This window comes from Pseudorca crassidens, chromosome 4, assembly GCF_039906515.1.
Source record: "Pseudorca crassidens isolate mPseCra1 chromosome 4, mPseCra1.hap1, whole genome shotgun sequence".
Classification (NCBI taxonomy): Eukaryota; Metazoa; Chordata; class Mammalia; order Artiodactyla; family Delphinidae; genus Pseudorca; species Pseudorca crassidens.
In genome coordinates this window covers 138314288-138328845 of record NC_090299.1, presented here as the reverse complement: position 1 = coordinate 138328845, position 14558 = coordinate 138314288, and the positions used below count along the sequence as shown (strand labels likewise).

General features: G+C 35.8%; 1 protein-coding gene across 5 annotated transcripts in view; it reads left to right on the top strand.

The window, feature by feature from the left end:
• RAP1GDS1 (Rap1 GTPase-GDP dissociation stimulator 1) overlaps positions 1 to 14558 on the top strand; it is a 258664-nt gene that overhangs the window by 238961 nt on the left and 5145 nt on the right. For all 5 annotated transcript variants that reach the window (XM_067736915.1, XM_067736914.1, XM_067736911.1 and 2 more), the window contains 2 exons: positions 5903 to 6029; positions 9605 to 9733. In XM_067736915.1, the coding sequence (XP_067593016.1) occupies positions 5903 to 6029; positions 9605 to 9733 (256 nt within the window). The remainder of the gene's footprint in view (positions 1 to 5902; positions 6030 to 9604; positions 9734 to 14558) is intronic.

Genomic DNA, 14558 nt, shown 5'->3' with positions numbered 1-14558 from the left:
CCCGGAGGAAACCGTTCATTTATTTAGGAAACAGATTAAAAGAAGATGGCAAGAGAAAAAGCTTGAAAGTAAAGGTATTCCTTGACTTGTGTAAATCTCCTTCGTATAAATAATTGACTTCACCATAGTAACTGTTCCAGCTGGTTGGCCACAGGAATGTTCCTCCCCGTCAGATGCTACCTCTTGGCATCTTTCCCTGCGGCAAAAGCAGCTGTTAACTTGGACCTTCCTACTACCTGTCTCACCTATAGCAGCCTAAAATCCCATCCATTTTCACTGACACCAGTACAGGACCAAGTATATTGTTGACAAGATGGAAAGTATGAAGAAAGCATAGCAAAATGAACTCCTGTGGTAGTCCTTTTACCTCTTCATCATAACTGCTCTGTCAGGCCCATTTGTTCATTTCACAGTCAACATTTTGGTACTTACAGTGTAAATATTATAAAATATAGTATGACTTTTGAGAATTAACGGTCCAGTGGGAGGGCAGATATAAAAACAGCATTAAAGCCACAGACTCCAATTCAGATATAACTTAGAAGACAGAGAGACCAACTGTCTGGGCATCACAGAAGGGGTCGTGTTTTAGATGTTAACTGGGAATCTCTCAGGAGGAGAGTGGGAAGAGAAAGCATAGAAAGGCCTCCAAGCAAAGACCACAGTGTGTCAGCAGCACAGAGGTCTACAACAACATAGTCCGAGAGGAAAACTGCAAGTAAAGCAGTATTGCTGGAGCAGAGTGTGTAAAGACAGTGACCAGAGAGGAAGAGAAGAGGGGATCAAAATGAATTATGTGCCAGCTTAAGGCGTATGAATTTATCCTATAGAGAATTAGGAAGCTCCCAAAGGATTTTAAGCGCCAGGGTGCTATTATTTGGTTTTCATTAGAAAGACGACTCTAGGGCTTACTAAGGGCAAGGAAAACATAGTTTTTCAAAAATATACGTGCGAGATGATAAAGGCCTGAATTAAGGTTTTGGGCTAAGCAATTTGAAGTTGCTGGTTTTGACACAAAGAAACAAGTATCATATGGTTCAACCTAATAGAAGCAGTGAGGATGGAAAAGAAGGATTTGAGAAAGATATGAGTGGCAGAATTGACAGAATTCAAAAGTGGGGTCCAAGGAGAAGGAGGTTTTAGAGAGAATTCCAAGTTTGGGGCTTAGCACCGGGTGGGGTAATCATGCCATTCATCAGAATAAGAGACCATGAGAAGAACTGACATTCCCTAACTTGCTTACTGCCAAATCACTCTTCTATCCTTTTCAGAGTCTTTACCTAATTCTTTGCTCCATTCTAGGAGAATTCTTACCAGTGGTTTCATTTAGGCAAACCATAATTCTGTTAACTAGATTGCAACAAACAGAGCCATGTTTGGGCATCTGAATTTGGAACTCGCAGGTAAATTCCTGTTACTTGTGGTGGTTAGGCCAATGAAGACTTGATTAATCCATAATATACCTTAAGTTCACTAACAACTAACAGAACTGTATAACCAAACCATTAGTGGACACAAAAATGTGTGCACAGGAAGATAACGTTCCATCATCTTAAATAACCCAATCTTGGAACCAAAGCTCTTCAGATGCTGTAATATTGAGATCTGAGAGTTTTGAGGCTTTTCTGTGGGTTTCATTATCACAGATTCCCTTTCCCTTATCTAATACCATACTCCCTCCCCCTAAAAGTTTTCAAATAAAATACCCATTAAGCATCCATCACCATGTAGGTTCTTTGAAAAGACTTATGAGAAATATGGGATGGTACCTTTCTAGGGGTGTGTGTGTGTGTGTGTGTGTGTGTGTGTGTGTGTGTGTGTGTGTGTGTGTGTGTAATAAAAAACAATTTGAAATGATATGGGATTGCAACTTTATAGTTACATTATAACTTTTTTATAATTCAGTACCAGATAGGGTACTTTTTCCTTTACATATGTTTCCTACAATTGAGATTATACTGCTACTAAGAGGCAATAGGAACCTTGATTCATAGACGTTAATGATTAGATACAAGGTGTGTTATTTGAGCTCTGGATTAGAATTATTAATTTAAATTATTTTTAAATTTAACAAACATTCAAGGAACAGATGATTCTGTTTGAACAGCATTTCTCAAAATATGTTCTATCGAATAATAACCCCAAGAAATGTTCCAAGAAAAAGGGTTTCATGGTCAGAGTAGTTAGGATAATAGTGCATTCCCTTTACTTGCCTTTAGAATTCTGTAGAAGCTCTAAGGAAACTTCCTTAACTTTAGCTATTTAACTGTGGGTCTTTTTTGCAAGAGGCATCTATTAACATTCCACTGGACATACTTTGGAAAATTGCTGCTCTGGAGTAGGTTTTTAAAATAATTAAACACTAGGTACAAATTTGTTACATTCCTGTATATCCTTAACCAGCTGTTGTGAATCACAGCTCTGTCCTTACGTTATTCTTAAACTTTGAATATTCTACTCCTTTTAAAGTCACCCTGAATTCTACCTTAGAGTCCAGTCCTCCAAAAGTTTGCACTGATTCATGGGGTTTCATGCTGGCTTAGGCCTTTCAGCCATATATGGTGTATCCTTGTGCTTATGCCAATAGGTAAAATTACATCTTCCCTCTAAAGAGTGCCCTAGGCTACGACTCGTAACCAACTAGCTGGACCTTCTGACTGCAGATATCAAAAACAGAGAAAGAAATATAGTTTGCCTCTACAATAGGAAAATAAAAATTCCCTTTTATCAAAGTAGGCACTTTTCTTTAACCTGTAAGAGTAAAACATTCTTCATCAGTATCAGCTAAAAACTTGTTTAAACAAATGTACTTAGTCATTTGCTTATTCATCCAACATTTACTTAAACCTGTACTGAGAGCTTTGATGATACAATATTAAAAAAGAAAATTTTTGGTAGGTGATTCAGTAGCTACACCAGCCTACAGTCTTATAAATCGATTATCTCAAATTCAAGCCTATCTCAAACCATTCCATTGTAACAACATTGTTATACAATTTTCAACAGAGTCTTGAGGTGGATTTATCTCAACAGTTAAGAACAAACTGACCATAAATGCTAAATATGTGAGACTGTTAACATAGATAATTTGCCTTAGTTATATATGTACCAAAATTTAGTTTTCCATAAGAAAACTCCTTGAAAAATAGGATTATGAAATAAAATATTGTTTCAAACTTTGTAAAGCATTATAAAATATTTCCAAAATTCTTAAAGACTCTCCAGAGACATCTAAGGTTTAGAAGGATTACCCAGAGAAAACGTCTCATTATGTATATCTACAGTTTACTTATTATAAATGAAATGGTTTCAGAGAGGTTAAAATAATCTCTGGATTAATTTTAGAAGTGTATTGGTTAAAATTAATTTTCCAGATGAACCTTCTTGCTCTATGGAGTGGTGCTAATCTTTTTTTTTTAATCTTGAAGTTAAAAATATAACTTTAAAATACATTCATAGAGCCCCTTCAAATCACATTAAATGACTGCCTCTGCTTGGCATTATGATGAATTCAGTGTGTATGCTTTTCCATAGACCACAAATGGTTAAAAACAAGACCTAGTAGTCAAACTGCCTGGATTGAATCTTGGCTTTTTACCATTTAATCACTGTCTGATTTGGGGCAAATTCCATAACTTAATCTAAGCTTCCATTTCTTCATCTATAAACTGGAGATAATATCTAGCTAGTGGGATTTTCTGTGAGGATAAAAACGAGCTACTATCTGTAAGTTACCCAGTGTATAAGTGTTGTCCAGTGTATAGGTGTTTCTTCATACAGGGTAGCTGTCAATAGTAATAATCCTCTTTTGTCATATGACACAAGTACAATGCTTCATTTATCTTTTATCCCCCATTCTATCGGGCAAAGTGATTCTGTAGAGTAGCTACTCAGTAAGCATTTATTGAAGTAGGAGGAGAGAGGGCAGGCACTTTAAAGGACAGTACTCAGATATTCGTTCCAGAAAAGTGAGATGGAAAAGAAGCTACGCTTTGATTTAAGGGGTCAGGGTGGGGGGTGGTGATTTTTGGTATTTCTGATGTGCAGATTTTCTTCATTCATTCATCCCTTTCCCTTCTTTCTACTACAGTGGGCTTTTGAGGGTGAATCACAAAAGAGAGGATGAAATGACAGCCCAGGAACCTTCCTAGGTGACTGCATATGTATCTTGTGAATCTCTTTTGATCCTTTTTACTCAACAAGCTCCTTTGTGATATTTATAAAATTCTTTACTAATTTTAAGAATTCTGTATCAGTTTCAAATAAACTGCCTCTGAGTAAGCAGTATAAAGCGGTATATAGTCATCCTCGTCCCTCGGTATCTGAGGGGGATTGGGCACCCTCTCAGATACCAGAATCTGTGGATGCTCAAGTCCCTTATATAAAAACGGCATAGTATTTCCATCTAACCTACACACATCCCCCTTAGACTTTAAATCATCTCTAAATAACTTATAATACCTAATATGATGTACATGCTAGTAGATCGTTGGAAATACAGTGTAACTACTATATCGTTGCCAGCGCACAGCAAATTCAAGTTCTGCTTTTTGAAACTTTATGAAATTTTTTTCCCCAAATATTTTCAGTACATGGTTGGTTGAATCCATGGATGCAGAACCTGCAGGTACGGAGGGCTGACTATATTGGGAGGCTTTCTTTTCATTAGAAAAGGCTTTAAAAGATAGTTTCTCACTTTCTAAAAAAGTTGATGCGAAAAGATATTAAATGCTAGAACACAACTGCTGTAAAAACTCAGAACTTAGACTCTATTTGATTTAGAATGTTTGCTCACTAAACAAGGTTGGACTCAAAGCAAAGATACTGTCTATAAATAGTTTTCTTAAAAATTTACATAAGGTAGAAGCATAAACCCTTTTTCCAATATTTTAGCAAATTAATTTGAAAATATTTCTAATTACAGTTTTGTACCATTAACTTGGACAGGCTACTTAAAATATTCAGTGCTTACTTCAAATTACTAAAAATAGTGAAAAGTACTAAAATTACTTTTTAAATATTTTATAATTGAGACTTTCTACTAAATCATATTTAATCCAACAAAACCCTAAGTGAGATGAAGACAAAAATGAGTACTAGAAATAAATGTACCCATTTCTTTCTATCTAGCCTTTGCTGTATACTTTTATGTGTGCTCTTCATGTAATAACTTTGTAATTATAACAAAAACCTATGAGATATACACTTACATTGTCTCAGTGTTATAGGTGAAGTCTGTGAGATGCAGAGAGAGTCAGTAGTTTGCTCAAAGTCAGTGGGATTTATTGAGTCTGGAGCCCACTGCCCCTCTGCCGCTGGAGAGGACAGAGCTGTAGGCACCATGAGAAATGAGGGAGACAGAATTTTGATTTAAGTTCTGCTCAAGTCCTTTTGTATGTAATCTAGTTTTGTTAGACCCAACAAAGGTTTTAAAAGGCTGCATACATACATGTATACATGCACACATACATACGTAAAAAGCTTCACCTGATGCATCTGAAACAACTACCTGGTGTTATAATAAAAATCTGAAAGGAAGAACTTTTTACATTATTATTATTCCAAGATTTATTCTCTTTTGTTGATCTCGTGGTAAGTCTTCATTTGGGGCAATGGCACTTTTATTTCTTTGACTTTGTTAGCTTCTGGGACTCTCTGTTCCTTGATATGAACTGCAGTGGTCTTTTTTGCTTAGGTAATTTAAGTTGTCATCTTTTGATGAATTTATTTAAAGGTAAAAGCTTTTTCCTTTCTTCTGTGAAGAAGAAGAAATTATGGTTAAATGTAATGATTCATAGGGACACTGTCAGAAAACCACTCAACAGTGAATTGACTGATGGTAACGCAGTTTTTTTATGTTTAAAAGTAAAGTTTATAATTCTGTGATATTAATTTATTGTAGGATGTAATTAAAACCATTGTACAAAGTGGTGGCATCAAGCATCTAGTTACCATGGCAACTAGTGAACATGTAATAATGCAGAATGAAGCCCTTGTTGCTTTGGCACTAATAGCAGCTTTAGAATTGGGTAAGTACCCCAGTGACAAACTTATTTTCTCCTGTTTTTATCTTGGATGAAAGGAAGCACAGGAGTGGAATAGAAGTCAGACAGGACCTTGACTAGAAGCATTTTGCCAGTGTGTTTCTGTACCCGTCCGGATCTGAGTATATGGAAAATCATATTCTATAGATTGTCACCATAGCTGTCCTTTTTGGTTGTTCTTTTGGTAACATTTTTAGGGTAATGCTTTAAGGTTAGTTTGACTCTTAAATTTTGATACCTCAAAGTTTAGGCACTTAGGGAATACAGAAAACATTTTCAGCAGACCTCATGGAGAAGTGAAACAATACTTAAAATACAACAAGTTCAGGGTTTGCTACTCTTCCAGACATCCAGACCTTCCCTTCCATTTCTACTATTGATTCTCTCTTACTAACCTCCTCCTCTCTATCACCATGGTTTCTGTTGCTTTACAGCATTGCCTTCATTCTAAATTCTCACCTTTTATGTCACTCTTCTGTGTATTTACATTCAGGATTCCCCCAAAGCAGAGTCTAAATGATTCAGGTAGTTTCTCTCTAGCAGTAGCATTCCTGTTACTCAGAATTCTTCAGGAGAAGCTAGCATCTAGTTTATGGGTAGCAACTTTGTCTCCGGAACCAAACTCTGATACATAGTCAGCTGGGGACAATCAAAGTCACATGGCCTGTGGTAAGGCCTGAGGTTGCCTTACGTAAAGGAGGACTATAGACTTGGTAGGCATGTCCTGTTCGGTTCAAAACCATTCGGGTAAATACTGTTAACTGATCACCTCAGTTCCCAGTGATGATTTTTGCCCGTAATTCTCACACTGGGGCAAGTGGACCCACCAACCCTTATCCCAGGAAGGAGAAGCCAAAAGATAAACATGGTATATCTCCTTCAGTGTCAGATTTACTCAGATTTCAGGTATGAGAGATTTGAATTTTTGTCCTCTTAAGGGGACAATTAAAACAATTTATAATTTTTAAAAAATCACGTATAAGTAGGATGTAAAATTTTCTTGAATTCTAAAGAAAGAAAACATCCAGAAAATATATGTGGCTTTGGTCACTAACTTAGGTTAAAGATGCTGTGATTTCCTCCATGGTTTGGGTAGATTATGTGAGTGTCCAGAGGTCCAGACACCTTTAAGAGGGGAAGCTATGATGAAGAGGTGAGAGTTGGTGAGGACATTGAATACCAAACGGGGTTCATGGCTTGATTTTTAAAAATGGCTTAAAGTGATAGAGCAATTTCAGAATATCCTTGACTTCCTATCCTGGGCTGAATCTGGTCTTGTGCCCTTCATAACTAGTATCTTCTAAATAGGCTTTAATTTTGTCTGCTTCCTGATAGCTGAGCATTGCCTGAGTCTGTTTACCTTACCACAGAACTATATAAAATGACAAAACATAATCGTATTTGTTGTTGGTTGTTGTCACCTAGTGTTTCCTAGGCTCTTTGAGCCTAAGATTTAGAAATGAGGTCATACTACCTTTTTAATATAAAATACACTTTGAAAACCGTATTTTTCCAAACTTGTATCCTTACAGGCTTTTAGATATTATTAAGGAATTACTATAAAATTTTTTACGATAATAGTATTGAAGCAACATTTTGAGTCCTTATCCTTTTTTTTTTTTTTTTTTGATAATTGTACATTCACAAGCAGTCGTAGGAAATAATACAGAAAGATCCCTTGTACACTTCACCCAGTTTTGCCCAGTGGTAACATTTTGCAAAACTAGTGTAACATCCCAACCACTGATACAATGTACCTATCTTATTCATACTTCCCCAGTTTTACTTGTACTTACTTGTGTGTATGTTATATTCAGTTTATCACCTGTGTAGGTGTATCTGAGCAGTTCTAATACCACAAGGATTCTCCATTTATAACCACATTCACCTACCTCCTACACTGCTCCTAATCCCTGGAAACCACTAATCTGCGCTTCATTTCTAAAATTTTTTTCATTTCAAAAATATATAAATGGAATCATATCGTATGTGACCTTATGGAATCGGCTTCTTTTGCTCAGCATAAATTCCTAAAGAGTCATTGATTTGTGTGTCAATAGTTCATTCCTTCTCATTCCTGAATAGTATTTTGTGATATGTATGTACCACAATTTGTTTAACCATTCACGTATTGAAGGACATCTGGGCTGATTCCACTTTGGGATTTTTAAAAATAAAGCTACAATGAACATTCATATATGGGATTTTATGTAAACATAAATTTTCATTTTTCTAGATAAATGCCTACGAGTTACTAGATAACTCCTGGGTTGTATGGTAACTTCATGATTGATATTTAAAGAAACTGACAGACTGTTTTTCAGAGTGGCTATACCATTTTACATTCCCGCCAGCACTGCATAAGTGATCTAATTTGCTCTGTACCCTCACCAACATTTAGTATTGTCCCTGTTTTTTTCTTTTATTTTAGTCAATCTGATAGATATATAGTGATATCTCATGCAGTTTTAATTTCCATTTTTCTAATCACTACTGATGATGAACATCTTTATGTGCTTATTTGCCATCTGTATTTATTCCTTGGTGAAATGCCTATTTAGATCTTTGCCCATTTTCTAAATTGTTTTTAACTATTGAGTTTTGAGGATTATTTATATTCTGAAAGTCCTGTAGTTTTACATTTTAACTCTGTGATCCTTTTTGTATTAATATCTGTATAAGATGTGAGGTTTAGGTCAGGGTTTCTTTTTTTTTTTTTTTTTCGCCTATGGATGTAATTGCTTCAGCACCATATATTGAAAAGGCTGTCTTTCCTCAACTAAATTGATTTTGTACCTTTGTCAAAAATCAGTTGCGCTTACGTGTGTGGGTCTACTTCTAGGGTCTTCTTTCAGTTCCTCTGACCTATGTGTCTGTCTCTCCACCAACACCACACTGTCTTGATAACTGTAGCTATACAGTGACCTTCATATCAGGTAGAGGAATTCCCCCACTTTATTCTTCTTTATCAAGATTGTTTACCTCTTCTAGGGCCTGTGGCTTTCCATATAAATTTTAGTATAAGCTTATCTATTTCCTATGGAGAATCCTCTTGGGATTTTGATAGGAATTGCAGAGTCCGATTCTCTTGAAGATACATGCTGAAATACCTGTGGAGGAAATTATGTGATTATAGGATTTGCTCCAAAATAATTTGGGATGGGTTAGAATAAGTGGATAAGACTAGAGATAGAGGATACACAGTTGGCCATGATCATTTTTGAAGATGGTGATAGTACATAGTGTATCATACTATCTTTTCTGCTTTTGTATATGTTTAACAGTTTTCATAATAAAGGTTTTTAATTGCCTCATATTTAAAGGAATGTTTTAATATTGAATTTTAGGCCTAAACTCCTGAAGTATCTACTGAATTTTAGATCTAAATACCCTTTTAACAAGGTCTAAATTTAATATTGCATGTCTATGTCATTATTATTTATGAGTCCCGTTTGAAAGGTTTCACATTATCAGTTTCTAGAAAGGGAAGTTAGTATTTAGCCAGATTGTCCCAGGTTCATACCCAGTGAATATAGCTGATACTTCGTTTCATGTTCCAGGCACTGCTGAGAAAGATCTAGAAAGTGCTAAACTTGTACAGATTTTACACACACTGCTAGCAGATGAGAGAAGTGCTCCTGAAATCAAATATAATTCCATGGTCCTGATCTGTGCTCTCATGGGATCTGGTACGTATTTTCTCTGTCATTTGATATTCATCAACATACGGTTGACATTAAATATAAAATCATAGTAAATGGTGGCTTTGGGTTTTAAAAGCATTAGAAATTAGTTTATGGAAGATACAGGATTACTTTTACACTGCAAATACTCCCAAAAGATTCTTAATAATGAAAAGTGTTATATAGCAAATATAGGCAAAAGTCAGTGTTAAAAAATTAATACCTTTAAGTTTCATTAACCCTAAAATATTTTATATAAAGAACAAATTCTGATTTTGTATACCATGATATTAGCTAAGGAGTTTGTTCAAGAAATCATTGGCATATCTTGTTATACATTTCATGGACCACTTGAAAAGAACATGTATCCTGCTGTTATCGAGTGGTGAGTTCTATAAGTGTCAGTTAGATCCTTTTGTTTGGTAATGGTGTTTCTGTATTCTTGCTGATTTTCTACTCGGTCTGTCAATTACTGAGAGAGGGGTGTTGAAGTCTCCAGCTATTATTGTTGATTTGTCTGTATCTCCCTTCAGTTCTATCAGGTTTTGCTTCATACATTTTGCAGCTCAGTTGGCAGGTGCATACACCCTTCCTAGTGGATTTACCTTTCTATCGTTATGTAATGTTCCTCTCTGTCTCTGGTAGTTTTCTTTCCTCTGAAGTCTACTTTATCTGATGTTAATATAGCTACTCCTACGTTCTTTTGAATAACATTCACGTGATCTTTTTCTGCCCTTTCAGATTCAATCTGCGGTATCTTGTATTTGAAGTGTAGGCAGCATATTGTTGGGTCATGTTTTTTAATCCACTCTGTCATCCCCCCACCTTTTTTTTTAATGCTTAAAGATTACATAATTTCATCCACAAAGTTGGTTATCATTATTATTACTACCATTGGTTAGACGAGGAAGCCAAGAGAGTGAAGGAAGTGAGCAGGGACATTGCAGTGGTGCTGGGTGAGGAGTGGTGAACATAAATTGTCCTGTCTGGTTAGTGACAGGCACTTTCAAGGTGATGGTAACAACCCAAATGATGGGCAGTAGAGGGGGTGGGTGTCGGGAAAGCACCTCTGGTAGTGAGCCTTGATGGGCAGAGTTGCGTTTCTAGGTGGACTTTTTTGTGCACACACCAAGGGTGGATATGACTCCTGGGGCAGGCTCACCTTATCCAAGTACAAAACCAGAATGTTAGTTTACTTATATATAATGAGAAGTATGCCTGCCACTGATCTCAGAACACCCCAAGTGCACATGTCTGGCTCATTGACTCCTTCAGGGCAGACAGGCATCAAGGGTTGCTTGATGAGCTTTGATCAGAACAAGGAGAATTAAATGAATGGATTGTGTAATGGCATCAGGTCAAAGTGGTTTGATGCATCTGTCTCTGCAGTTGCATCAGCTTTGCTAAAGGAACTGGAAGCATGGAATCCCTGGGCTTGAGGCTCCATCTTTTTGGATGTTGCTGGTATGGCTCTGTCTGCATTACCCACAGTAGTGTTTTCTGTTCTATGCCGCTGTACTGACGAATGCCCCAGTAACCTCTGCTTTGCTTGCATTCTTTGAGGTAATTGTTGATCCTTTCCACAAATCCTGCTTGGGCAACCCCTCAAATGTTAAAATTCTCCTTTACAAAGAGTGCATCCATTCTCAATTTGACCAATAAATAAATGGTCAAGACACTCTTGTGTTAAGTCTTTAGTTAAGGAAGTATTTCCTTTGGTTATTTTCTGAATTTTTCCAGGGCCAGTATTTTTAGTGATGCACTGTTAGAGAAAAATAGAAATATTATTTGGGTAACCGGTGAGATTTTTTATTTTTTTATTTTTTTACTGTAATATGATACCCAAGTTGGAGAGCAGTGGGAAACAAAAAGTTTGTGTGTTGTTTAATCAGTAAGCAAAAATCATTTACTATTTCTTTGGGTTTTTTATTAATATTGCAGTTTTTAATATTTATTCCATTTATTTAAATTAATTTTTAAAAGTTCACCCATTTCTCCCAACCCCAATCCCTGTCCCCTGCAACCACCAATCTATTCTTTGTATCTATGAACTTGGTTTTTAGATTCCACATATAAGAGAGATCATATGGTATTTGTCTTTCTCTGTCTCATTTCACTTAGAATAATGCCCTCAAGGTCCAGCCGTATTGTCACAAATGGCAAGATTTCATTCTTTTTATGGCTGAATAATATTCCATTATATACACACACCATAATTTCTTTACTCATTCACATATCCATAGACATGTAAGTTGCTGCTGTATCTTGGCTTTTCTAAGTAATGCTGCAATGAACGTGGGGTGCATATGTCTTTTCAAATTAGTGATATTTCCTCTGTATACATTTAGAACCACATTAGTGTTATAATTTTTGTTTTCAACCATCAAACATAATCCAGAAAACTCTTGATAAAAGGAAAGCCTATTGTATTTATCTATATGTATTTGCTATATCTGTTCTTTCTGATGGTCCAAAATTCCTTTTTTTCCCTTTCTGTTTAGAGAACTTCCTTTAGCTATTCTTTTAGGTTAGGTCTGTTTGTGACAAATTCTCATTTCCTTTATTATTCCTTATTTATTCATTTTCGTTGAGAATATCTTGATTTCTTTTTCATTTCTGAAAAATATTTTCTCTGTGTATAGAATTCTGGGTTGACAGTTCTTTTCTTTCAGAACATGAAAAATGTTGTGCCACTTTCTTCTGGCCTCCATAGTTTCTTATGAGAAATCCACTATCTCGCTGTTTTTTCCCTTGTAGGTAAGGTGTCATTTCTGTCTCAAGACTTTTTTCTCTTAGTTTTCAAAAGTTTGACTATGATGTGTCTTGGCATAGATTTCTTTAGGATTATCCTGTTTAGGGCTTGCTCAGCTTCTTGAATCTGTACGCTATGTCTTTTGCTAAATTTGGGAAGTTTTTAACCATGTTCCTTCAGGTACCTTTTCAGTCCCACCTTATTTCTCTTCTCCTTCAAGTCCTCTAATGACATAAATGTGAGCTCTTTAGTTATATCCCACAGGTCCCTGAGGTTTTGTTCATTTTTTTTCCAGTTTATTATCTCTCCGTTGTTCAGATGGGGTAATTTGTATTGCTTTGTTGCTTTGTATTGCTTTAAGTTCACTGATTATTTCTTCTGTCTTCTCTGTCTTCTCTTCTTTCTTCTGTCTTGATAGGCTTATCAAGCTTTTTGTTGCAGGTACTGTAGTTTTGAGTTCTAAAATTTCTGTTCTCTTCTTTATATCTTCTGTTTCCTTGCTGTGATCTCATTTGTTTCAAGCGTGTTCATAATTGTTCAGGCATTTTCTTAATGTAAAATATACATATAATTTGCCATTTGAACCATTTTTAAGTGTACAGTTCAGTGGATTAAGTACATTCATATCACTGTGCAACCGTCCCCACCATTCATCTCCAGACCTTTTTCTTCTTTCCAAACTGAAACTCCATACTCTTTAAACAGTAACTCCCTAATCACCCATCTCCCCAGCTTTTGGCAACCACCATTTTATTTTCTCTCTTTATGAATTTGACTACTCATGGTACCCCATGTAAGTGGAATCATACGATATTTTTCCTTTTGTGTCTGGCTTATTTCCCTTAGCATAATGTCTTCAAGGCTCATCTATGTTGTAGCATGTGTCAGAATTCCATTGCTTCTTAAGGCTGAATAATGTTCCGTTGTTTATATACATTACATTTTGTTTATCCATTCATCCATCAGTGGACATTTGGGTTATTTTCACCTTTTGGCTATTGTGAATAATGCCACTATGACCATGAATGCACAAATATCTGTTTGAGTTCCTGCTTTCAGTTATTTTGCTTATATACTCAGAAGTGGAATTGCTAGATAATACAGTAATTCTATGCTTAATTTTTTGAGGAACCACTGTACTGTTTTCCACAGTGTCTGCACCATTTTACATTTCCACCAGAGGTGCACATGGGTTCCAGTTTCTACATCCTCGCTAATATTTGTTATTTGTTTTGATAATAGCCATCCTAATGGTTGTCAGGTGGTATCTTATTGTAGTTTTGATTTGCTTTCCCCTGATGATTAGTGATGTTGGGGATCTTTTCATTAGCTTATTGGCCATTTGTATATCTTATCTTCTTTGGTGATATGTTTAGTCAAGTGCTTTGCCCATTTTTTATTTGGGTTGTTTTTGGAAAAGTTCTCTATATGTTCTGTGTATTAAATGCTTATTGGATATATGATTTGCACGTATTTTCTCCTATTCCAAGGGTTGCCTTTTCACTGTTGTGTCCTTTGATACACAGTTTTTAATTTTGATAAAGTCCAGTTTATCTATTTCTCCTTTTGTTGCCTGTGCTTTTCATGCATATCCAAAAGATCATTACTAAACTCAATGTCATGAAGTCTTCCCCCTATGTTTTCTTTCAGAATCTTACAGTTTTAGCTCTTATGTTCAGGTCTTTGATCTATTTTGAGTTAATTTTTGTATGTGATGTAAGGTAAGGGACCAACCTCATTTTTCTCCTGTGGATATTACCAGCACCATTTGTTGAAAAGACTGTCCTTTTGTCATTGAATGGTCTTGACACCCATGTTGAAAATTATTTGACCATATATGTGAGGCCTTATTTCTGGGCTTTCTGTTCTATTCTGTTAATCTCTCTGTCTTTATATCAGCACCACACTGTTTTGATTATTGTAGCTTTGTAGTAAGTTTTGAAATTAGGAAGTGTAAGACCTCCAACTTTATTCTTTTTCAAGATTGTTTTAGATATCTGGAGTCCCTTGAGATTCCACCTGAATTTTAAAATGGATTTTTCTATTTCTGCTAAAAACGTTGGTTCTGGTTTCATTTTT